The sequence below is a fragment of the Phoxinus phoxinus genome (genome assembly GCF_949152265.1).
Source record: "Phoxinus phoxinus genome assembly, chromosome: 4".
Classification (NCBI taxonomy): Eukaryota; Metazoa; Chordata; class Actinopteri; order Cypriniformes; family Leuciscidae; genus Phoxinus; species Phoxinus phoxinus.
In genome coordinates this window covers 42194120-42220475 of record NC_136879.1, presented here as the reverse complement: position 1 = coordinate 42220475, position 26356 = coordinate 42194120, and the positions used below count along the sequence as shown (strand labels likewise).

At 39.0% G+C, this 26356-nt stretch overlaps 2 protein-coding genes across 5 annotated transcripts in view; both read right to left on the bottom strand.

Moving 5' to 3' along the window:
• iws1 (interacts with SUPT6H, CTD assembly factor 1) overlaps positions 1 to 4601 on the bottom strand; it is a 22660-nt gene extending 18059 nt beyond the window's left edge. For 3 of the 4 annotated variants that reach the window (XM_079610243.1, XM_079610245.1, XM_079610242.1), the window contains exons 1-3: positions 4186 to 4572; positions 653 to 720; positions 1 to 579 (exon numbers count right to left, since the gene is read on the bottom strand). The exon at positions 1 to 579 is cut by the window's left edge and continues 373 nt beyond it. In XM_079610243.1, the coding sequence (XP_079466369.1) occupies positions 1 to 579; positions 653 to 720; positions 4186 to 4213 (675 nt within the window). In that variant the 5' untranslated portion in view covers positions 4214 to 4572. Of the gene's footprint in view, positions 580 to 652; positions 721 to 4185 lie in introns of all 4 variants that reach the window. The other variant, XM_079610244.1, reaches the window with a different exon arrangement.
• Positions 4602 to 6319: 1718 nt separating this feature from the next.
• The window catches only part of LOC306997139 (arf-GAP with coiled-coil, ANK repeat and PH domain-containing protein 2), an 89669-nt gene continuing 69632 nt past the window's right edge, over positions 6320 to 26356 (bottom strand). Inside the window, 16 exon segments of the mRNA XM_079610246.1 lie at positions 6320 to 8638; positions 9332 to 9393; positions 9483 to 9593; positions 9681 to 9790; positions 9982 to 10136; positions 11045 to 11115; positions 11233 to 11324; positions 11575 to 11644; positions 12275 to 12453; positions 20160 to 20271; positions 20864 to 20964; positions 21058 to 21109; positions 21526 to 21629; positions 22662 to 22736; positions 22877 to 22972; positions 23082 to 23126. Coding sequence (XP_079466372.1) covers positions 8517 to 8638; positions 9332 to 9393; positions 9483 to 9593; positions 9681 to 9790; positions 9982 to 10136; positions 11045 to 11115; positions 11233 to 11324; positions 11575 to 11644; positions 12275 to 12453; positions 20160 to 20271; positions 20864 to 20964; positions 21058 to 21109; positions 21526 to 21629; positions 22662 to 22736; positions 22877 to 22972; positions 23082 to 23126 — 1557 coding nt within the window. The 3' untranslated portion in view covers positions 6320 to 8516.

Genomic DNA, 26356 nt, shown 5'->3' with positions numbered 1-26356 from the left:
TCGTTTGGGCCCTTCATCTTCATCATCACTAGCCAGACCCCGTCGTTTGGGCCCTTCATCTTCATCATCACTAGCCAGACCCCGTCGTTTGGGCCCTTCATCATCACTAGCCAGACCCCGTCGTTTGGGCTCTTCATCTTCATCACTTCCCGCCTCCACCTTTGGCCTCTCCTCCTCTTCCTCACTGTCTGAGTTCATCACAGCTTTCCACTTCCCCGTCTCCTTCCTCCCTCCCTCCTCCTCCTCAGCATCAGAGTCTCTCTGAGTTTTCTGTTTGGGTTTGTCCTCGTCTGAATCGCTGGCCGCATCTGATTTCGGGCTGTTTCTCTTCTCGGGTTCCTCTCGGTCGGAGTGCGCTTTCTCCTCCTCCTCTTCCTCGTCGTTCTCAGAGGTGCTCGCTCTTCGCTTCACAGGGGATCTGCCCTCGTCTTCCTCATCGCTGTCTGCATGACGGGGCGGCTCGGGCTCTGAATCGCTCCCGTCTGCCGCCCCTCTTCCACGGGCCTCGTGATCCGAACTACTGTCTGCGTTCTCAGACTTCCTATCGTGTGCGGCGTCCTCGTTATCACTGCCATCATCCTGCGTGACAACCAGAAAATAACGTCTGTGATATGAACACAACATGAGGGCCAAACATCAGATCCAAACTCACGTCAGACTGTCGTGATCCGGGTCTCGCGTCTTCCTGCTCGTCCTGAACGGGAGTAGCGCTGCCATCATCTGAGAAAACACACATTCGCAATCTCAGTTCAACCTACAAACATTCAGCTTCCAGCTCCGGGTGCGGGCGATCTTCCCAAGAGATCATATCACAATCTTATAACAAACAATCCTGATCTGAATTGCGATCTTTTCAATTTTGAGATGTACTACGGAGAATATACAGACTAAAAACATGATGAATTATGAACTGATCTATTTGCTCAACTAAAAGTAACACTTTTTTTGGAAATGGGCTCATTTCCCAACTGCCCTAGAGTTAAACAGTTTTACCGTTTTCGAATCCATTCAGCCGATTTCCGGGTCTGGCGGTAGCACTTTTAGCATAGCTTAGCATAGATCATTGAATCTGATTAGACCGTTAGCATCTCTCTCAAAAATATGACCAAAGAGTTTCGATATTTTTCCTATTTAAAACTTGACTCTTATGTAGTTACATCGTGTACCAGCAGGCGCAATGATATTACAAACTTAGTGCCGGTCACGTTGGAAGTTACCGAGCTGGGGACTATTTTCAGGCGCTGTGTAATATCAATGCGCCTGTTGGTACGACAGCAGTTCCTTGATTATTACGCAGGAATGAGAGTATAGTTCCTACTCATATTGACCTAGAAAGAACCGCACTCCAGTGGTTCAAGTCTTACCTTTTAGGCAGGTCCTTTAGGGTGTCGTGGAGGGGTGACGTGTCTAAGACCTAGCTACTGGAGTGCCTCAGGGCTCAGTGCTGGGACCACTTCTCTTCTCCATCTACATGACACCACTAGGATCTGTGATTCAGAAACATGGCTTTTCCTATCACTGCTACGCTGATGACACGCAACTCTACCTCTCAATCCAGCCGGATTATCTGACTGTGGCCGCTCGCATCTCAGCCTGACAGACATTTCTGGCTGGATGAAGGACCACCACCTTCAACTAAACTTTGCAAAGACAGCTACTTGTAGTCTTGGGAGTTGTAATTGATGATCAATTGAACTTCACGGACCACATCACTAGCACTACCCGCCGGTAGGGCTGTAAACGATTAATCGCGATTAATCAAATCCAAAATAAAAGTCAGATTCGATGATCTATGCTAAACTAAGCTAAAAGTGCTACCGCCAGACCCGGAGATCGGCTGAATGGATTCGAAAACGGTAAAACTGTTTAACTCTAGGGGAGCTGGGAAATGAGCCTATTTCCAAAAAAAAAAAAAAAAGTGGAGTGTTCTTTTCAAAACACAGTATTGCATTAAACAATCAAAATAGTAATTAAACCCCCAAGTTAAACGTTAAAACACTGCATAGTCTTCACTGTATGAATCACACACACTGATTGTTATTAAAGCAGCTGAAGTTATTCAGTCGAGAGCAGAGAGTGGTTTTGTCTTCAGCATTAATGACAGATAGCAGCAGTTTCTGCATTAAATGCACGGATTTAATAATCTAATATAATGATATGCATCCGATTTCATTCCCAGCTGTTTATTCACTAAAGACGTAACAGACTGTCTTATGGAAATACTCGTAAATACAGATGTTTGGACATATTTGAGTGTATATTTGAGTGTTTATGCGCCGGCTGAAACCCCGAGTACACTTTACTCGTCCGTGTTTCTCTCCGTCCGACAGAAAGCGTGTAGAAATCAGTCCATCTCGCAGTTTAATGCACTTTAATAAGCCTTTTTAAAATAAAGCATGTCCCGCATTTTACAGCAGTCACGTCACATGATTTGGACGTGAAGTTTAGGCTTTTTAGGAGGGGCGAAAGCACACCGCTTTAAAGGACAGAAACGGCATGAGGCACAATGACCATTTTATCTTGATTATCACGTTCTCATAATCATTGGACAGCAAAATCGAAACTACAGTTTTATTCATCTGTTGATTTTTTTTTTTAATAACCCTTAAATGTATGAATGTTTCGCTAATCATTATTACGTGTTCTGGTCTTTAGCGACCCGGATCTATATCCAACACAGACGGATCTCTACCGGTCGCGATAACATAAAACTCTCCTGATATTAAAGAAACAAATCGCAGAAGAATAAAATAAAGGGTATTTAGGAAGGGTTCAGTTTGAGCAGATGTGTTATACCATCATCACTTTTCTTTGTCAAAGCAAATTTCCAAAGTGCATTCAGCATCTGGCTCACATTCAATCACCATCTCAAGAAACTATCATTTTCAAAATATATTACCAGACCCATCATCAAGTGACAGTGACACTAATATCGGACTGCGTTCAGTACTTGCTCTAAGTTTAGCTGATAATACTTCTTATTTTGGGTAACACTTTACAATAAGGTTCATTAGTTAACATTAGTTAACTACATTAGTTAACATTAACAAATAATGAACTGCACTTATACAGCATTTATTCATCTTTGTTAATGTTAATTTCAACATTTACTAATACTTTATTAAAATCACTGTGAACTAACATGAACGGCTTTATTCATATTAACTAACATTAACAAAGATTAATAAATACTGTAACAAATGTATTGCTCATTGTTAGTTCATGTTAGTTAATACATTAACTAATGTTTAATAAATGAACCTTATTGTAAAGTGTTACCTTATTTTGTTTTCTGGTCACATGATATAATCACAGAAGAATCTGATTTGAGGCATCCAAAGAAAATTGAAAATCTGCCGTTTTAGGATTTACAGCATGATCACATAATATACATGATGTACTAATGATATAAGGACGTCAAATATACTACTACTAATAAAATAAGAGTAAGCCACTTCAGTAATATGTTATAGTATCAGATTGTAGTACGCACAAAAAAACACTGTTATTTTAAGGTACTCAAAGAATACCATGGTGCTTGTACAAAAGACAATGTTTATTATATTCATACACCATGGTATTTACACACACAGTATATCAAGATATTTAAAAAAAATACCATGGTACATGTCCAAATACATGGCATTACCATGGTACTTGTTCAAGAAAACATGAAAATAATATTGTACTTGGATGAATTATAAAAGTAATGTATGTGTCCTATACTCAAACAAACACCATGATATAGGCCTACGAGGAATACCATGGGGTTTACTGTTTACCATAGTACGTGTAAAAATAACATGGTACTTTGATTATTTATATGGTAATGCATGTGTACTATACTCAAACAAACACCATGATATACTAAGATTACCATTATGTTATGTGTCCAAATGCATGGCATTACTATGGTACATGTCCAAAAAACACGAACATACCATCGTACTTTGATTAATTTTACGGTAATGCATGTGTATTATAATCAAACACCATGGTATTACCGTGGTGGTACATGTCCAAATGCATGAAAATATCACGGTGCTTTGTTGACTTATATGGTAATGCTTGTGTACTACACTCAAAACACCATGCTATGCTAAGGATACCATGGTGTTAGCATGGTATTACCATGTTAGTGTTTCGCAATGGTCGGGAATAAACAGTGTGTTGTGGTTGTTGTACCTGAACGGATCTCCTCGTCTCCATCCATCTGGACTCTGGACGGAACCGCGCTGCTTCAGCTTCACTTGAACACACACTCACACTCTCTCACACACACACACACACAGCCGAATAACAACAATACACCCAGAACAGAGTGTGATGTGATGTCAGATCCGGAGTATCAGAAACCGGATCTTCTGTTGACCCGCGGAAATCTTCTATCTGTCCGAGTCTTTAACATGGGCTCTTGTTGATTATACTATCGATGTATTACTGATGGTCAATAACTGTACGTGTTTTCCATTCTTCCTCTAAAATGGTGGTGTCGCCGCGCAATGAACGCATGCGTGTGTGCGCTCCGGCGCTTTGAAATTACGTCAGTCAAAACGTCACCATTTCGAGGGCGGGGCATAGCAAGCGCGCGTTTTTTCGTCAAATTAACATCTAATTACAAATCAAATATATTTCCATTTCATATAACGTTAGTGTTTATTCCGAAGATTGCACGTTCGATAGATTTCTTATAGAATAACTAAACTATTTAATAGTGATTGTTTACATTTATATATTTAAATTTAATATAGTTGTTATTTTTATTTGTTCAGTGTGCTTGTTGTCAATATGAAATTAATTTATATGAATAAATGTATTAAATAAATTAACAAAACAAAAAAAGCTTATAAACAATTAAAGTCTGTTTTTTTATTTTGGCAATTTTTTTATATAGATAAGTGAAGATATAAGTTGTTTCAATCTTTTTATTATGCATGTTAAACTTTAATTTCCACTTCTTATAGAAAGTTTTTCTCAATGTGGAATATTTTCTCAGCTATTTACTATTTTATTACTGTAACATCAAAATAATGGAAAAATGCAGACAAACATATATTTTGTAGATATTTTCACTCTTAAGATGCGGTAATGTACATAAGCCCTGAAACTGCAACGTAAAAAATATATATATATATAATTCTAGCATTTCGAGATTAAAGTAAAAATATTTTGACTTTAATCTCAAAATATTTCGACTTTAATCTCAAAACATTGCGACTTTAATCTCAAAATATTTAGACTTTAATCTCAAAATATTTAGACTTTAATCTCAAAATATTTAGACTTTAATCTCAAAATATTTAGACTTTAATCTCAAAATATTTAGACTTTAATCTCAAAATATTTAGACTTTAATCTCAAAATATTTAGACTTTAATCTCAAAATATTTCAACTTTAATCTCAAAATATTTCGACTTTATTCTCAAAATATTGCGACTTTAATCTCAAAATATTTCAACTTTATTCTCAAAATATTGCGACTTTAATCTCAAAATATTTAGACTTTAATCTCAAAATATTTAAGACTTTAATCTCAAAATATTTAGACTTTAATCTCAAAATATTTCAACTTTATTCTCGAAATATTTAAGACTTTAATCTCAAAATATTTAGACTTTAATCTCAAAATATTTAAGACTTTAATCTCAAAATTTTTAGACTTTATTCTCAAAATATTTAGACTTTAATCTCAAAATATTTAAACTTTAATCTCAAAATGTTTAGACTTTAAAAATATTTAACTATAATCTCAAAATATTTAGACTTTAATCTCAAAGTATTTAGACTTTAATCTCAAAATATTTAGACTTTAATCTCAAAATATTTAAACTTTAATCTCAAAATATTTAGACTTTAATCTCAAAATATTTAGACTTTAATCTCAAAATATTTCGACTTTATTCTCAAAATATTGCGACTTTAATCTCAAAATATTTCAACTTTAATCTCAAAATATTTCGACTTTAATCTCAAAATATTTCAACTTTAATCTCAAAATATTTAAGACTTTAATCTCAAAATATTTAGACTTTTTTTAAAAGTTGCGGTTCAGGACTTCCGTATAATGTTATTTTTTAAAAATAAATGTAATTTCAAAGTTTTAAAAACCCAACTGTCACTAATAGAATGTTCAGCACATTCCTTCTGTGTGCCAGTGATGATGTGATTGATGACTATGATGTCATAAAGGCGTCTGAAGACCTGCTGATGTCATGATGATGACCCGTCTGTCTCTGGCATGTATTGCCAAGATGAAATGTCATATTCCATAAGTGGAAGAAACAATGTGTTAACAACAACAGACAGAACATTTCAATAGTTAAATAGCTTGTTTATTAGATAGAATAAGACACAAACTTTTAAGACATCAACATTGATATTAATATATTGTGCATCACATTATATTAATCGTTATAACTGTTTATGTATTTACTTTTATTCAAAGTGCATTTACAGTCAACATGAAACACATTACTGGACACTCAAGACAAAATACAGTCTTACACTATTAACTAACAATGCTGCAGTATTATTATTAATCTCAGTTCATGTTAATTTCAACATTTACTTATAGTTTTATTGGTTAACATTGGTTATTGCACTGTGATTTAACATGAACAAACAATATTTTTATTAGCTAATGTTATCAAATATGAATAAATACTGTAACAAATGCATTTCTCATGTTAGTTAATGCATTAAATAATGTTAACCAGTGAAACCTTATTGTAAAGAGTTACAAAATATCATTAAGAGATACAACTATTGATTTAAATATGAAATGAACATGAACTAAGATCAATAAATGCTTGATAAGTGACAGAGAACATGTTAACTAATGTAGTTAACAAATGGAAGTGTTACCAGATAAATCTGAGACATGATGGTTTGGATGATGAAGATTATGACAGATAAAGCATGAGACGTGAGCCAATGTGAAAGATGATGCAAGTTATTAAATGTTGTGCAGTTATGAATCCTTCAGGAACGTGCATTGACCCTCTGCTCCTCTTCCTTCACGGGTCACATGTGGCTCCTTCTCGGCCAAAAGTGACCGAACCTTGAATTTACTTTTTTTTCTAGGAACAACAATGTAATATATTTTCGTTCAATAATTTTTTCCCGATTATTATTTAGAATTTTGAGGGGATTTTATGACACTATGCAATATTTATAACATATTTATGAGCTATTTTGTCCATTAGAAATTGTTTTTTTTAAATAAATGCAATATTTCACATTTAAAATTTCAGGCCTTTAAAATTCTTTTTTTTTTTTTTTTTTTTTTTAAGTGAGAATAGTTTTTAAAATAAATGTTGTAGCTTCCTATATAAATATATAAAGAGGCTTTTGGATTCCCATTGTTTTTTTTTAGACATAATTTCTTAATTTTATTAGGTTTTGCATTTAGATATACATTTTTTTTAAAATTTTGTCAAGGTTTAGATATTTAATTCAGATAAATATCAGATTTTGCATTATGATTACAATCAAACATTAACATTTTGTTAGAAAAATTACAAGATTACTTAGTATTTGATAAACAAGTCTAATAATATAAGGACTGGATAGTGATAATTCTTCATTGCTGTGCACTTTGTTCTGCACAGTGACCGATTTGTAGTTTTTACCACCAAAAGATTCATATTTTTTTGTATTTTCCATTCATTTCCTATGTCGGCCGTTTTTGACCGCGAAAGAGCCAAGTGTGACTTTTTTTTTTTTTTACCCTTAAATATATCCGAATTATGTCCATTATTTTTTTAGTGTGTGTTCACATAGCAACAGATGAAACTCGAAAAATTAAAATATCGTGCAAAAGTAAAAACAAAAAATATATATATTTCAGTAATTCAACTTAAAAGGTGAAACTAATATATTATATAGACTCATTACATGCAAAGTGAGATATTTCAAGCATTTATTTGTTATAATTGCGATGATTATGTCTTACAGCTTATGAAAACCTTTTCACAATATTCTAATTTTGAATTTGGGGTTTTCATAATCATCAAAATTATAACAAATAAAGGCTTGAAATATCTCACTTTGCATGTAATGAGTCTATATAATATATTAGTTTCACCTTTTAAGTTGAATTACTGAAATAAATGAACTTTTGCACCATATTCTCATTTTTTTTGATGCACATGTCTTCCAAATCTGATTTTTCTGAGTGAAGAGACCCAGAGGGGAATGTAAGGTCACTTTAGGTTTGATGTTGACTTCTCCTAAATAACCACTGTGTTCAGAGCAGTATTTGACTGCAGCACAATATAAAAGCGTTCACAAACGTACATGTCAAAAGCCTTCAGTAAAGCAGTCAGTTCATATGTGTGGATGAAATGAGTCGGACCGCATCACTTCACACAGAAACACACTCATTAAAACAGCTCACACACACACACACACACACACACACTCAGAGTTGTAACATTAAGATTTCCCTCTTTTCGCGTTTTGTTCCCTTGTCCCATAGTGCATCAGCGTGACCTCTGACCTCACGCGACCCGTTCTAGCTTTTCTCCTCTTCATCCTCACAGCTGCGGACGAACTGACGGCGAGAGAGTTTCTCCGGGTCATGTGACGCCATGTTACTGAAATCACGGAAAATATCCTGGAATGTTTCGTCGTCTCCTTGAGGAAAAGCCGGAGAACAGTTTTTATTTGTCAAAGTTTCACTACAAACTGTGTTTTTGACCAAAAATACAGTAAAAATTCTGAAATATTATTATAATGTAAAATAACAGTTTTCTATGTGAATATATAGTAAAGTGTAATTTATTCCTGTGATCAAAGCTGAATTTTCAGCATCATTACTCCAGTCTTCAGTGTCACATGATCCTTCAGAAATCAGTGTAATATGATGATCTGATGCTCAAGAAACATTTATGATTATTATCAATGTTGAAAACGGTTCATATCTCTGTGGAAACCGTGATACACTATCATTCAAAAGTTCGAGATGTGTCAAATTTAAAAAAGAAAGAAAATTTATTTTTTAGCAAGGATGCATTTAATTGACCAAAAGTGACAGTAAAGACATTTATAAAGATATCATAGAATATAATTAAGATCTAGTTCGTCCTAATGTAACTGACGGCATCTCCTTTTTTTTAAATAGTCATTTAAATAATTTATAATTACAATTATCTAATTATTTTAATTATAAAATAACACTTTAGTTACATTATTCAGCAAGGACACGTTAAATTGACCAAAAGTGACAATAAAGACATTTATAATGTTACAAAATATTATATTTCAAATAAATGCTGTTCTTTTAGAACCTTCTATTCATATTAATTAAGATTAATTAATTAATCTCACCAACAGATCCGAAGAATCCCTCTGAATCCCTCATTTCCTCATTCATTCGGGCCATTCTTAACCTGAAACACACACACACACACACACACACACACTGTATTATTATGATTTCTAACACACACACACACACACACACACACTGATTACTCACAAAGTGACGATGTCAGCGTGGGCGGTTTCTATGGCGATACTGAGCGGATCGTTTCCCTTTTCGTCAGCTGCGTACTGATTGGCTCCTTTCTTGAGCAGCAGACACACCTGCCTGAAGTGACCAATCACAGATTACCATCATCATCATTATACACCAGCCTCGATAAGCATGTGATCGTCGAGACATGATGTTTGGTACCCGGTGTGTCCGTATGTGGCGGCGGCGTGAAGAGCGCCCTGACCGTGCAGATCTCTGTGATTCACATTAGAGCCGTTCTGTAGCAGAAACTCACACGCCAGCAGAGAGCCCTGCCAGACACACACACACACACACACACACACACACACACACACACACACACACACACACACACACACACACACACACACACACACACAAAATCAATCACTGAAGACCAGAAACACACTCATTTAAAGAGATAGTTCACCAAAAATTTTACATTTTGGGGTTAACTATCCCGGAGGCCGCTGTCACTCACCCCGATGGCAGAACCAATCAGAGCCGTCCGTCCCTCCCGCTCAGGATCACTCCAGTTCACCTCCGCACCCTCGGCCAGCGCCGTCGCCATGGCAACGAGGTGCCCGTTCAGCGACGCCTGATACAGCCTCTCTCCGGCGCGCAGCTTTGCCGACTCTATACGCTCATGAGAAACGTGTGTTCTTACATACGCCGTGTCCTGATTAGCATTCTACTGCTGATTAATACATTCATTTCAATTATACAAATTGTATTTTATTTAAAAAAAGAATAAAAATTGACCTGTAGAATTCATTATAAAATATTTGAACTAACATTTTAATTAAAATAATGTTAGTCTTAATTATATTTTTAATTAATTACAATTATTATAGTATTTAATTAAAATGATAAAAAAAATTTAAACATCATTACACTGCTAATTAATATATTCATTTGAATTATAAAATAATTATTTCATATATTATTAAAATTTTACATTTCTTAAAAACTAATCATTTAAAAATTCAAAATGTGAAAAGTATATATGATAATTAAAAAATATTTTAATGAATAATAAAACTAAAATAATTGTATAATTCATTACAAAATATTATCTTAATTAAAATAATTAAATTAAAATAATGTTAGTTAACAATTAAAATCATTGCTTTGTTTTTGCATTTTATGTTAAATTAAATTGTATTTTAATTACAAAATATTATTTTTAAGTAATTAAAATAATTATATTACTCTAGATAATTATAAATAACTTCTGTAATTACTTATTACTTTAATTATAAAATAATACTTTAACCAAAATAATTACATTTAAATTACAATAATTTAAAATCAAATAAATTAAAATATTTAAATTAACAATTAAAATAATTATACAATTTAATTATGATTTAATAAATGAAAATGAAATTATTTAATTATAAAATATTAAAAAGTATAATTATTTAAATTATTATAACAATTATTTGAATGATAAAATAATAATTTTTAATCAAAGGAACAGGTGTTTTATATTTAAAATAATATTTATAAAAGATAAACAGCACACACACACACACACTCACCAGCATCAGGACCGCGCATCACAAATCTTTTCTCCACATACTTGAACCGAATCCACTGTTCTTTATCCTGCCTGAGAGAGGTAATGAATACATTCAAAGCTCTTATATTCCATTGTGTGTGTGTGTGTGTGTGTGTGTGTGTGTGTGTGTGTGTGTGTGTGTGTGTGTGTGTGTGTGTGTGTGTGTACCGTGAACTGCCTGCGCTGGGCTTCTGTAGTCCATCTAGTGGGTTACGCTCATAAATGCCATTAATGACTTCATTACCCAGAACACATAGCAGCTGTGAAGGGGCGGAGTTAAACAAAGAACAACCAATAGCAAAGCAGAAGCATAACTGACAGAGCTCAGATTAGAATCAGAGACAATGAACACACCTAAGTAAAAAATATCAAATAAATGCTATATGGTAACATGTAATTTTTTATACATGTAACGCATCACCTGTGCAGCATGACTTGCAATTTTGTGTTCTGTAACTAGTTTATGTCAGAGATTTTGATAAAACAGTTTTAATTAAATGAATGTCGGACCTTTAACTGTTCCGGCTCCCAGGAATCAAGAGTGAGCGATCGAACTTTGGACAGATGAACGCCGAGGCTCCTGTCAACACAAATCAAAAACCGTACATCAAAACAAATAAACCTGATTAAATATCATAGAGTTCATGAGTAATACTATATAAACCATGTTTACGGCTTTAAATCATAATTTCATAATTATATAATAATCATAATGTTTATATCATAATGAAAAAATTGGTGTCCTGACTGAATGTTGACTATAATCTAGTTTATGTATTGTTAAAGGTCCCATATATTTTTGGTAAAAAATTTAATTTTAGGTTTTGATGTCCTTAAGAATATATATTTGCGGTATAAGTACCAAAAAAACATCTCAATATATTTCTCAGGAGCTCTGCCAAGATCAGATCAAGATCATTTTGGCCGGTCTACTTAATATTCATGAGCCTGTCTTCTGATTGGCCTGTTGTTTTCTGAGTGACCCACCATTGGTGGAGGTGGTGACTGAGTAGTTATGACAACAAGTCACATCAACTGTATGCAGATGATCTGTGGATCAACTGTTTTAAAACATATATAGTATTTTCATAACCCCCTAGATCTCTGTTATCATGAAAAAAGGCAGGAAATCTGAGTTTTGACAATATGGATAGGAAGTAGATTGGAAATTGTAATAATAAATTATAAATTATAAAAAAAAAAAAAAGACCTGTGGATGCCCGAGCACTCGATGCACATGGTGATGCCGAGGTTCACGCTGGCCCAGCGAGGCTCCGCCTCCCCGCAGTCACAGCAGCGTTGGTTACCGTTGCCACGGAGAGCCACACCCAGAGCGGGCGGGTGAGGGGGCGGGTCTAAGACCGGCACAGGGGCGGAGCTCTCCTTCACCTTGACACACACAATATGCAAATTTTTTTAACACTAGACCATCGGGAAAAGTTAAATCATACACTTATACAGACTGTACATGACGTATAAGAGGAGTCATATTCACAAAAGCAAATCACATCTTTCTGACCTTTATTTCAGGAGCATCATACAACACTACATTCTCCTGAATAAATGATTCAATAATAAATATATTTTTTATCACTCACTTGTCGCCACCTAGATGCGAAAAATGTAATCGAAAAATGTGTTATTTTAAGGCGAGACACTGCAGTTGAATAGGGTACAATTTTAAATAATAGATATCACCATGAAACTTCCTCAGTTGATTACTTACACAAGTTCATAAAAAAAATGTATTACAAGTTTTTGAAATTTGTATGTTTAATTATGCAAATTAGGCATGTTCTCATTAAATATGCGCAATTTTGCATATATTTTCACGGGATAGATCTGAACATATGATAAAGCCAGGTGCAAAATTATTTTTTCATTTCGATTACACACAAGATGAAGAAAGATGTTCAGAGGGATTTCAGGATATATGCTTTCATTACCTAGGAAATCTAAATATACTGTCCATAGCCTTAAAAAATCGATTTTCGCCATATTTTTTTGAATAAAATGATATGGCCAGGTCACAAGGCCAGGGATGAGTTATTAACAAATCCCTCTGAACATATCTTCAGAATACTGCTAAGTGTGTAACTGGAGAGTTCGGTGTACATCGGCTGAGATGTTTATACTGGAGAATGACATAAAACTCATTTTGAGAAAACGGCATTTAAAGATTTGTAATGTAAAAAATCATACTTTTTTAGTGGAAACAACTATTTACTGACACAATATCTCATCAAATCATTATCAACAACAATACAAACCACCTAAATCACATAAAAACTTATAAACACAGCATTTATGGCCTTTAACTGAGCAGAAAAACAGTCAAAAACACACATCTGAATGTCAGAGCGCGTCACGTGATGCATCTGAACCAATCACGGTGTCAGAACTTGACATAATAAAATTAAGTTAGTAAAATAAAGACATAAATGTGTATTTTGGACTTTTTTTCACCACAAGTCTGAAAGAAGACATGTTATTGAAGACAAATATCCCAAAATCTCAACATTGACCAGTGAAAAAAAGAAGAAGATGTTTTTGCCTGCCGTGTCTCGCCTAAAGCACCAACTTTAAACTTTTATCCAAGTACTTCTATGATAATTTCAACTATTGAATCACAGAAATAATGATACTATGAGGTTGTGAAGCGGGTCAGCGGCAGCGCCAACACAGCTTTGTATGTTGTGATATGATTTTGTCAAAGTTTAATAGACAGAGGAATTGAAAGATCGTGTGTGTGTTTGAATCGAGATATTCATGTTTCTCTTGGTCTCCTCAAAGCTGGGTTGGGTTTTCTCCTCAGCGTAAAGGTTGAAAGCTTCATCTGTCACTGTTTTTTATGTGCGTAGAGTTAGTTTCTGGAGTAAATATATAGGCTATAATCTGTATGTTTACACAGCTTTTTTTTAAATGGCGGGTGCTGGTGTTTCGCGTGCGTTCGGCCAATCAGAGAACACTAACGTCACGGATAGTTCCTATAGCGCTGGTTTAGACCCGACTCTGAAGTAGGAGTGAAATTAGTTCCTCCAAAAGGAGTTCCTAGAGTCCATAACTCATCATTTCATTCAATATTTCCAGATATATTTTAGAACTGAACATTTTGTTGAGTTTTTCAGACCTGGAAACTATAACTGTAAAACTATAGTTCTCTTACGTAGAGTTCTCTCGTACTGCGTCGAAGAACGCTACGGGAAAGATATTTCTTTGTCGAGATTGAAGCCTAAAAATTAATCCTTAATTTTGTAAATATTGTAAAACGCTTTTCTGTAGCATACAACCCTAGGCGGAGCAATATCGCTCGCCCATTGGCTGCTCCGCCAGAAAAGCACAGCCTATGCGAGGCCAGAGACGCTGACCAATGAGGGTGCTTCGCGCCCTTCTGCGTCATCTCCCGCCGAAACAGGCGTGGCTTAGGCCTATAAATACGAGCATAGCTGTCTAACACACTGATTTTCTAAAATTCACGAAGCTGCACGCATCGTTGGATTGGATTCGAGCCGCCACAGCCGTTTGGAACAAGCACTTCAGCAGGACGAGCCCTTCTCTGAAGCCGCCGCCTTCAGCCGCCGTTCCCTGCTGCGCTTCTCCGGCGTGGAATATCCTTTACATTATGTGTGTGTGTTTTGTGTGTGTGTTCGCCGTCGCGTCACACAGTTTTTCCCACCACTAAAAGAGCCGAGGGTCTTTTTCAAGATGCCTCGCGCCTCCTGTGGCTCGTGTAGAGCCCCGCTCAGCGACGGGGACCACGTGCTTGTGTTTCCTGCCTGGGTGATGATCACGCAGCTTCAGCTCTCGTCGATGGCGGCTGCCATCACTGTGATTTGATGCCTACGGTGACTCTGCGGACTCGCCTGGGGTTCATTTACTGAAGCTGTATCTCTCCGCCCGCTGCAGTGCCGCGCCGTGAAAAGCGCCGTGCTCAGCGGAGCCCGGAACCTCCCTCCACCACGAGGTGCTCGCCGCTGCTGCCGCCAGCTTCTCCGCCCGCTTCGCTGGACTCTCTGACCGACGGACAAGGGCCGCTGTGTGCCGCCGCGTCCGTCATGGAAGAGATAGGTGAAGCCGCGTCGGTGGAGGACGACTGCTGTTCTCTCCTCGCTTCGGATAGCGAGGGATGGGCGAGCTCCGAGGATCTCCCCTCCCCCGCCGCTCGTGAGCGTCGACGGAGAAAGACCAGCATCGATACGCTTACCGGCTGGATGGCTGCTTTTCTGCAGAGGAACGTACGTTACCGTCCTCACGACCCGCGCCTTTTTCTTCCTGATTTCACGAAGAAAGTCCCGGAAAGCCCCGTTTTCAGCCAGGATGCGCACTTCTGCTTCGAGGAAAGCTACAGTGTTAAAATCCCGCCGCGGCCGGATTTCACTAAAATGTCTCGCTCGCACAGTCCCAACATACGCGACCGTGCCAGTGTATTTCGCAGTCACCAAATCGGCATCAATACCCGTTTGCCTGCACACAAACGCCGTTTTCACGACGCCCCAGGTAAATCTGAAATGTATTTTCTGGTGTCCCGGCCACGGCCGATGGTGTAATGTGTGTATCCGTAATGCCCACGACCCAGTGCACATTCGTACACACAAGCACAGCCCTACACAATACAGGGCTTGCACACATAAAATCGACCGTGTCGATTGTGCAGAACATGTAAGTTAGTGAACGTGCCCGCTTTTCAGTGCCCACAATCACTACACACTGCATGTCCCGTGGTTTCTGTAAAAACGAAACGAATGCACGGTCAGTCGGTTCTGATAGACAGTACTCTCTGTGCTACACGGTGTCCCGGCCACAGCCGATGATGTAATGTGTGTAACTGTATGCCCACGATCCAGTGCCCATTCGTACACACAAGCACAGCCCCACACAATACAGGGCTTGCACACATGAAATCGTCTCATGGCGATTGTGCATTATATGTAGTGAGCGTGCCCGCTTTCAAGTGCCCACAATCACTACAAGCTACATGTCACACGGTTTCTATGAAACGAAACCGATGCACGGTCAGTCAGTTCTAATAGACAGTACTCCCCAGTGCCATAAATGTACCTGCGTTCACGCACCCACATTTATTCTCAAACATGCCGAGCCGTACGGGGCTCGCACCGCGCGCTCTCTCTCTCAGCTGAGAGAGCTGAGCGCGCGCGGGCTGCCCGCTCGATTAAGCGCGCCCCCGCACCATACGCTGCAATGGCGCCCATGTTACAGCACACGACTGCTCTCGTGTCGTCGCCATTTCGCGACCAGAGCCCGGTTTTTCAACCCGCGACCAGGGCCCAGATTACATTCAACCCCTAGTCACGCGTGCACATGCATGGGAAAGACTTCCCGGGGTCTCAGAATGGGTGCTAGAGACTATAAAAAGAGGCTATTCGCTACAGTTTTATCGACGCCCTCCCCGTTACACGGCGAGAGTCGAAACCACGGTAAAAACAGAAGTAGCACATCTACTTCGAGCCGAAATAGCGAAGCTATTGAGCAAGGGGGCCATAGAGCCTTTATCTCAAGCTCAGAGCGAAGGGGGTCTGTACAGCAGATATTTCCTGGTACCGAAAAAGACGGGGGTCTCAGACCCATTTTAGATCTGAGGCATCTGAACAAAGCGCTGATAAAGCGAAAGTTCAGAATGCTCACAGCCAGAAAATCCTCGCGCAGATTCGCCGAGGAGACTGGTTTATGGCAATAGATCTGAAAGACGCGTATTTTCACATACTGATTGCGTCACGTCACAGGCGATTTTTGAGATTCGCCTTCGAGGGCCGGGCATATCAGTACACAGTCCTGCCATTCGGCCTGTCCCTAGCACCTCGTACATTTACAGTGTGCATGGACGCGGCGCTGGCACCCCTGAGACTCCGCGGCATTCGAATTCTGAATTATTTGGACGATTGGCTGATTCTAGCTCAATCGTCTTCAGAACTCATTCGCCACAAGACCATAATACTCGATCACCTCGAGCACTTAGGTCTGAGAGTCAATTGGGAGAAAAGTTCACTGTTTCCCAGTCAAAGGATCTCCTTTTTAGGACTGGAACTGAACTCGCTGTCTATGACAGCACGACTGTCATTACAGCGCAGGCGAAACACCCTGCAGATGGCGAAATCCTTCCGCAGCGGTCATATAGTGCCGCTCAAGAGATTTCAGAAAATGCTAGGCCTCATGGCCTCAGCCTCAACAGTACTGCAGTTGGGCCTGCTGCGCATGCGCCCACTGCAGTTCTGGCTGAAAGCGCGCGTACCGCGCCGAGCAAGGGTTCACGGTCGCTTTCGCCTCAAGGTCAATCAGGAATGCATTGCAGCCCTGACACCATGGAGAGCGTCAGACTGGTACCGGTCAGGTGTAAGCCTGGGGACCTCCTCGAGCCTGAAGGTGGTGTCCACGGACGCGTCCACCTCAGGCCGGGGAGCACTGCTCGACGGCAGACCGTTCTTTGGTCAGTGGACAGAACGAGTCAAACTACCGCACATAAACTGCCTGGAAATGATGGCGGTGGACTTTGCGCTGAGGCGCTTTTTGTCCCCGGATAAAAGGGCACCACGTCCTGGTCCGTTCGGACAACATGGCGGTAGTAGCCTACATAAACCACCAGGGTGGCGTGAGATCCCGGAACCTACTCAGGTTGACGGAACGCATACTGGTGTGGGCCCAGCACAACCTGCGCTCGCTGAGAGCAATGCATGTGCCGGGCCACTTGAATGTAGGCCCAGACAGACTCTCACGGAACAAAATTCCTACAGGAGAGTGGTCCCTACACACGCAGACAGTGCGTCTGCAGTGGAAAACGTTCGGCAGAGCGGAGATAGACCTGTTTGCAAACCAGGAAAACGCTCACTGCCCAGAATTATTTTCGAAAAGCACGAACGCGCTGGCCAGTGTCTGGCCCCGCCGTCCGCTCTATGCTTTTCCTCCTGTCTCACTCCTGCCTCAGGTGCTGGAGCGTATCGAGGAAAGCGGATGCTCGGTGCTACTAGTCGCTCCATACTGGAGGAATCAACCCTGGTTCCCAGTTTTGATGCGACTGAAGAGTACTGCCCCGTGGCCGATTCCAGTGAGGAGAGACCTCCTCTCGCAGGCCAAGGGCTCGATTTTGCATCCTCGCCCGGAGCTTTGGTCCCTACACGTATGGGCCATAAACGGGTACCCGCTAACCTCCCAAAGGGAGTGTTAGACACGATCGAACAGGCTAGGGCTCCGTCTACTAGACGGCTCTACGCTTCCAAATGGTCGGTGTTCTCTGGTTGGTGTTCAGACCAAGGTCTGTCGCCACTTCAGTGCGGGGAAACGGAGATTCTCTCCTTCCTCCAAGAGCTATTGGATAAGGGAAGAACCCCATCCACGCTCAAAGTCTATGTGGCTGCCATATCAGCGTTCGTTAATCCAACGCTTGGCCATTCACTGGGCAGAAACGACCTGGTGGTCCGTTTCCTTAGAGGAGCCAGGAGGTTAAACCCTCCAAGGCCTCCTTCAGTCCCCGTTTGGGACCTTTCTACAGTGTTGAACGCTATGAAAGGGGCCCCTTTCGAGCCTATTCACTCAGTTGACATGAAACACCTGTCTTTCAAGACCGTGTTTCTTTTGGCTCTCGCTTCTGTGAAGCGTATGGGGGATCTGCAAGCGCTCTCAGTAAGAGCCTCTTGTTTGGAGTTCGGGCCAAACGACTCTGTAGTCGTGTTGAAACCGAAGCATGGGTACGTGCCTAAGTCCCTCAACACACCGTTCAGGGCTCAGGTCATCTCCCTGTCGGCTCTGCCGGCCTCGGAGGACGGAAATAGCTCCCTTTGCCCGGTCAGGGCATTAAGAGCTTATGTGTCCCGCTCCGCTGTTTTTCGACAGACGGAGCAGCTCTTTGTTTCGTTCAGTGGGCGCTCTAAAGGGCGAGCCGCGACGAAACAGAGTCTATCTCGATGGGTAGTGGATGCCATTGCGCTAGCCTACGCATCTAGAGGTTTGGAATGCCCCCTGGGCATCAGAGCACATTCTACGAGAGGCATGGCCTCTTCGTGGGCTTGGTATAGCGGAATCTCGTTACAAGATATCTGTATGGCGGCAGGCTGGGCCTCCCCGTCTACATTTATACGGTTCTATAACCTAGAGGTTCCTGCATTGCAGGCTAACTGCTCTCGGTCTAGAAGACTATGTTTAGTGTTCCTGCCCCGTGTTGCGGCCCAGGTCACTTCAATGTTTAAGCATCACTCACTGACAATGTGTCCCATGAGCATGCTATTACCCCTCATATATATCATATATATGTTATTATGCCCTTAGAGGCACTACTATAAAGGGATGATGCTATTTTTAGCCGCTCTCCCTATATGTCTTGGGGTAGGCACTTGTATGCCAGGGCGTGTGCGCCCTTAGGTGTCTGTGTCGGTCCAAGAGCACGCACGGCGGGTTACATGGGGTTCCCGTAGCGTTCTTCGACGCAGTACGAGAGAACTCTACGTAAGAGAACGTACTCGGTTACTAACGTAACCTCGGTTCTCTCTAGGAGAGGGAACGAGTACTGCGTCTCATGCCATGCGTGCCCACGCTGCGTCGCTTTCGTGACGAAAATCGGTGTGTTAGACAGCTATGCTCGTATTTATAGACCTAGGCCACGCCTGTTTCGGCGGGAGATGACGCAGAAGGGCGCGAAGCACCCTCATTGGTCAGCGTCTCTGGCCTCGCATAGGCTGTGCTTTTCTGGCGGAGCAGCCAATGGGCGAGCGATATTGCTCCGCCTAGGGTTGTATGCTACAGAAAAGCGTTTTACAATATTTACAAAATTAAGGATTAATTTTTAGGCTTCAATCTCGACAAAGAAATATCTTTCCCGTAGCGTTCTTCGACGCAGTACTCGTTCCCTCTCCTAGAGAGAACCGAGGTTACGTTAGTAACCGAGTACGTTTAACTGTAACTGTAATTATAGAAACTATAACTGTAAAATCCAAAAATGCCAAAAAGCTTCTGTAACGGCGAGTTTAAAGTGCAATTAGCGAAAGTGAAAAACAACGAAAACGAAATGTGAAAATGCTTCCAAGTATATGTGTGCAAATGTGTGTGTGTGTGTGTGTTTTGTGTGTGTGTGTGTGTGTGTGTGTTTGTACCTGAGTGTTTTGATCTGTTACTTGATCGCGGTACGCAATGTCTATACAGCCCTGAACCGCATTAATCCACGCCAACTTCAGCTCCTCAGAGTCGGCCTGTAACACACAACACCTGTGCAGGCAAACACAACGAAGCACAATTACTAACACAATCACCTTTTTATTATACAATGATAACATCTCTGGATAATCAGAGATGTTGTGCTCGTAATGATCGCAATATGTGATCCTGGACCACAAAACTGAAATTGAGCTGTATACATCATCTGAAAGCTGAATAAATAATCTCTCCACTGATGTGTGGTTTGTTAGGATAGGACAATATTTGGTCGAGACACAACTATTGAAAATCTGGAAACTGAGGAGCAAAAAAATGTAAACATTGAGAAAATCTCCTTTAAAGTTGTGCATTTATGTTCACGATTGTGCTGCATTCACTCACAAAAATACATGTTTTATATATTTACGGTAGGAAATTTACTAAATATCTTCATGGAACATGATCTTAATATCCTCATGATTTTTGGCATAAAAGAAAAATGGATAATTTTGACCCATACAATGTATAGTTGCTATTGCCACAGATATACTCGTGCGGCTCCAGACTGGGTTTGTGCTCCAGGGTCACATATAAGGATAATATTTGTGAGATTTGTATGTGGATACCAAGCTGGCGATATGTGTGTGTATTATCCTCATCTTACTTCTGCACTGACAGCAGCTCAAAACAGAACCGGCGGTCGACCACGTCCAGAGATTTCACTGCACACAGACGCAGATCATCGAACAGAACAAGAGGCTGCTCCTGAAACACACACACACACACACACACACACACACACACTGTGAAACGGGAGTGTAACATGTTAATGTGATCAGATGATGGATGATGGTTTACCTTGTGTGATTTTGAGTAGATTAACTGATTATTTTCAGTGTAAAACCAGCACCTGAGAGATGGAAACAATTACAAAAACAGTGCATTACCATTTTTTAAGCATTTGATGTTGACATGATAATGTAAACAGTATAAAGATCTCTGTATCTCCAGAGTTAATATAGTTTATTATATACACTATTTCAAAATAATGAAATAAAATCTTAACTTCAAAAATCGTATTGTAAAATGTACACTTTCGTTGTAGTTTTCCTAAAGTTGTACTAAATTATGTAACATTTCACTTCATTTCTGTTTATTTGTGTTCCTCTCCTGTCGATCTTTTTATCGTGTCTGTGGTTTCATGATTTTCATCATAAAATTTTTTTTACTTTAAAATAATGGAAAATATAAAGACTAATTCAAAATATTAATAATTTTTTTTTTTTTATTATCTCAGTGATAGTAAAATAACACTGGGTCTCTCACCTCTTCCATGTCTTGTTCTTCTTGCGTGAACGTTTGAACAGGTAGCCTTGAATCGTTCCTCCGTCAGACGGATTACACACAATAATCGCCTCTCCAGACGCGTCCTACCAAACACACACAATCATTATCAACCGTTGTCAAACGTACACCATCAATATCAACCTCCAGAATCATATCAGCTTCCAAACTCACTATGACTGAACAGACTGAGGCATGACCACTTTGAAATGGTTTTATTTTTTCATGTTGACATTTGAAACCAGTGTTGGGGGGGGGGGGGGGGGGGGGGGGGGGGTCCTAAAAAGGAGCTCAGTGTGAGGACAATGCCTTTTCTAGAATTTTTTGGCAGAATCGAAAAGTGAGCAGATCTAAACAGTTTTTAAGGCTTTTCTGTATGCAATAGCACTTTCCTTCCACGAAATGCGAAATACCTCTAGTTTTGTTTTCTTCGAGCTGCGCTCCTTTCTAAGTGCTCAGATAATAATACAATTCTAAATGTGCGGGTTTTTTTTTTAATACAATGAATGTGTATGTTATATAGGCTATGTTATATAGGTTATTAATTTTATATAGGAAATTAATAATAAAAAAGAACTAAGTTATAAATAGTCCAGTATGAAGGTCCAGAAGATGATTTGCTTCTGATCTGCTTTTTGTACCGTGACAGAATCATTTTATAATTTAGTGAATTTCTCATTTCAGAGAGTGTTTCATTGAAGAAATGTTTATGTATATAACAAATATTTAGATAAAAAAAGCATTGAGTAATGAGTAGAGCGTTTATGAGTAATGCGTATCTTTTGAGTAATGAAAATTTACTCGATTTTACTCTTTAAATTTACTCTCGATTTACTCTTTTAAATGAGTTCTGTGTTTTGAGTATATAGTATTGAGTATTTTTGAGTAATGAGTTTTGTGTATTGAGTAATGAGCATGGAGTATTTTTTGAGTAATGAATATTTTTAGTATTAAGTAATGGCTTTTGAGTACTGAGTAATGAGCATTGAGTATTTTTGAACTATTTTTACTTGTAGAGTAAGTAGTTCTTATAGTACTAGCTATAAGACCCTAAATTGTACCTCCAAACTTGTTGTGTGTGGTCGTCAAAACCTATATAACTCGCACTAAAATCTCACCCTTTGCTGAACGAGCAGGTGTGTGTTTTCCAGGTCTTTCCTCTTGGCAGTGCAGTCAGACGACAGCTGAGAGAGCTGCGCACAGATATTACTCATATTAAACTGCAATATCCATGAAACATTAGCAATCGAACACTGTGTGTCTATGTAAAGGGGTTTGTGTGTGTGTGTGTGTGGGGTATAAACTGAGCGTGATGTGTGTGTTCATGTATGACCTGTGAGGCCATCGTCTTCATGGTCGGTTCTAGATCTCTCAGCAGGTCGAATCCCTGGTGGAAAAATGTGTACTGAGCGTGAAAATAAGAGAAGACCTGAGAAAGACAGATGATTTTAGTCAGTTTATATTCATCTGAACAAGATGTCATAGTATTTACATATTTACATAGTATTTATATATTAAGTTTTCTGATTAGAGCTCACCGAATTCAGAATATCCAGCTTCTGTTGGACCTTGAAATTATTCAGCTGCAAGAGGAGAAAGAAAAACAATACATTTCACTCATGTTCGGGGACAGCTGGACACGTGGCTTCAAATTAACATGGTTTTGTGCTCGACTAAAATTATATGTGGACTTTAGAAAAAAAAAAATGCAGTAAAAATGTAGAATATGAACCGCTTAAAATACAAAATACAACAATATAATGTAAAACAAACTAAAATATAATATAAAACATATCTATATTAAAATATAATATAAAAGATGCATGTAATAAAATATAAAAATGTAAACTATAATATAAAAACAAAGTAAAATATTATATTAAACATGCTTATTATTCAATTTAATATAAAAATATAATATAAAATATAATATAAAAGACTAAAATATAATATAAAATATGCATAAAATAAATTATACAAATATAAACTGAAATATAATATTAACATGCTGTAATAAAATATAAAATAAAAACAAACAAAAATATAATCTGAAACATACCTATAATAAAATATAATATAAAAAATATAATTTAAAAACTAACTAATAATAATGTAAAACAAGCCTATAATAAAATATAAACTAAAATATAATATAAAATTAAAGCTGCAAGCAGCGATGAAAGGGCCCTCGCACCCGTGCCACCGCCACCCGGTGGCTTTAGGAAGACAGAGCACGATGGGCAATGTACATTTAAGTAGATAAAAATAGGAGGAGTATGTCAAATTCAGTTACAAAAATGTCCTTTATTATGGGGATAATAGCATGTGTTATCACTCAGATAAGTGTTGCTAGCATGTTTTAGCATGTTTCTAGCGTGTTTAGAACTCAATGGCATATTTAATATGTCGCTAGTACTGCATCACAGTGTAAAACGTGTCACTTCCTGTCGATGGTAGGTGGCGCTATTACTTTAACTTAAAATTGTCATGTAGATGTGTTCAGGGCAGGACTCTTATCAAACGTGTGAAGTTTGGGGCAGATTGGACATTGCTTTCTTCAGTAACACCAACTTCCTGTTTCATTGCATTAGCGTGCTTTAGCACTTAGCTAAGAATTGCTAGCATGTTTTAACATGTTTCTAACATGTTTATAACTTAATGGCATATTTAATATGTTGCTAGTACTGCATCACAGTGTTAAACATGTCACTTCCTGTTGCCAGTAGGTGGCGCTATTACTATAACTGAAAAGTGTCATGTAGATGTGTTCAGGGCAGAACTCTTATCAACCGTGTGAAGTTTGGGGCAGATTGGACATTGCCTTCTTGAGTAACAACAACTTCCTCTTTCATTGCATTAGCATGCTTTAGCACTTAGCTAAGAATTGCTAGCATGTTTTAATAGGTTTCTAACATGTATATAACTCAATGGCATATTTAATATGTTGCTAGTACTGCATCACACTGTTAAACATGTCACTTCCTGTTGCCAGCAGGTGGCGCTATTACTATAACTGAATATTCTCATGTAAATGTGTTAAACATGAGAATATACAACCGTGTGAAGTTTGGGGCAGATTGGACATTCAATGCCTCAGTTACAGCAAATTCCTATTTAATTGCAGTAATAGCATGCTTTAGCACCTAGCTAATGTTTGCTAGCATGTTTAGCATGTTTCTAGTATGTTGTTAGCATGGTTAGCACTTGGTGGCACTTTTTTATATGTTATTAGGAGTCCAAAACAGTGTTAAACATGTCACTTCCTGTTGCCAGCAGGTGGCGCTATGACTGTAACTAAATTTGAGCATGGTCATGTGTTCAGGACAGAACTCTTATCAAACGTGTGAGGTTTGGGGCAGATTGGACATTCCATGCCTGAGTTACATTAAATTCCTATTTAATTGCAGTAATAGCATGCTTTAGCACTTAGCTAATGTTTGCTAGCATGTTTTAGCATGTTTGTAGTATGTTTGTAACATGTTTAGCACTTGCTGGCAATTTTTTATATGTTATTAGGAGTCCAAAACAGTGTTAAACATGTCACTTCCTGTTGCCAGCAGGTGGCGCTATGACTGTAACTGAATTTGAGCATGGTCATGTGTTCAGGACAGGACTCTTATCAAACGTGTGAAGTTTGGGGCAGATTGGACATTGTTTGCCTGAGTTACAGCAACTTCCTGTTTCATGGCGAAACATCAAAATTTGTCAGGCCGCCGAGGACACGCCCTTCGACGAAAACTCTAGATCTTCGCAATTTAACGTCGCAAAGGCCTTAAGATTACACTCACCAAATTTGAAGATGATCAGATTAAAACTGTAGGAGGAGTTCGTTAAAGTACGAGGCCTGAAAATGGCAAAAACTGCACAAAAATCAGAGAGAAAGTTCAAAATGGCTGACTTCCTGTTGTGTTTAAGGCTATGCTCCAAGAGACTTTTTTGTAGGTATTGGGTAATTACATGTATGTACCGAATTTCGTACACGTACGTGAAACGTAGCGGGAGGCGCACTCCGTTGAACCTTTATAGGTGGCGCTATCGAGCCATTTTACCCCGCCCAATTCTGAAACGCATTTCAGATGTCAATTTTCGCCAGTTCTGACGCGTGTGCAAATTTTCGTGAGTTTTCGTGCATGTTTAGGCCCTCAAAAATGCGATTGAATGCGGAAAATAATAATAATAATAATAATTAAAGCTGCAAGCAGCGATGAAAGGGCCCTCGCACCCGTGCCACCGCCACCCGGTGGCTTTAGGAAGACAGAGCACGGTGGGCAATGTGCATTTAAGTAGGTAAAAATAGGAGGAGTATGTCAAAGTCAGTTACAAAAATGTCCTTGATTATGGGGATAATAGCATGCGTTATAACTCAGATAAGTGTTGCTAGCATGTTTTAGCATGTTTCTAGCATGTTTAGAACTCAATGGCATATTAAATATGTCGCTAGTAATGCATCACAGTGTAAAACGTGTCACTTCCTGTCGACAGTAGGTGGCGCTATTACTTTAACTTAAAATTGTCATGTAGATGTGTTCAGTGCAGGACTCTTATCAAACGTGTAAAGTTTGGGAAAGATTGGACATTGCCTTCTTCAGTAACACCAACTTCCTGTTTCATTGCATTAGCGTGCTTTAGCACTTAGCTAAGAATTGCTAGCATGTTTTAACATGTTTCTAACATGTATATAACTCAATGGCATATTTAATATGTTGCTAGTACTGTATCACAGTGTTAAACATGTCACTTCCTGTTGCCAGTAGGTGGCGCTATTACTATAACTGAAAAGTGTCATGTAGATGTGTTCAGGGCAGGACTCTTA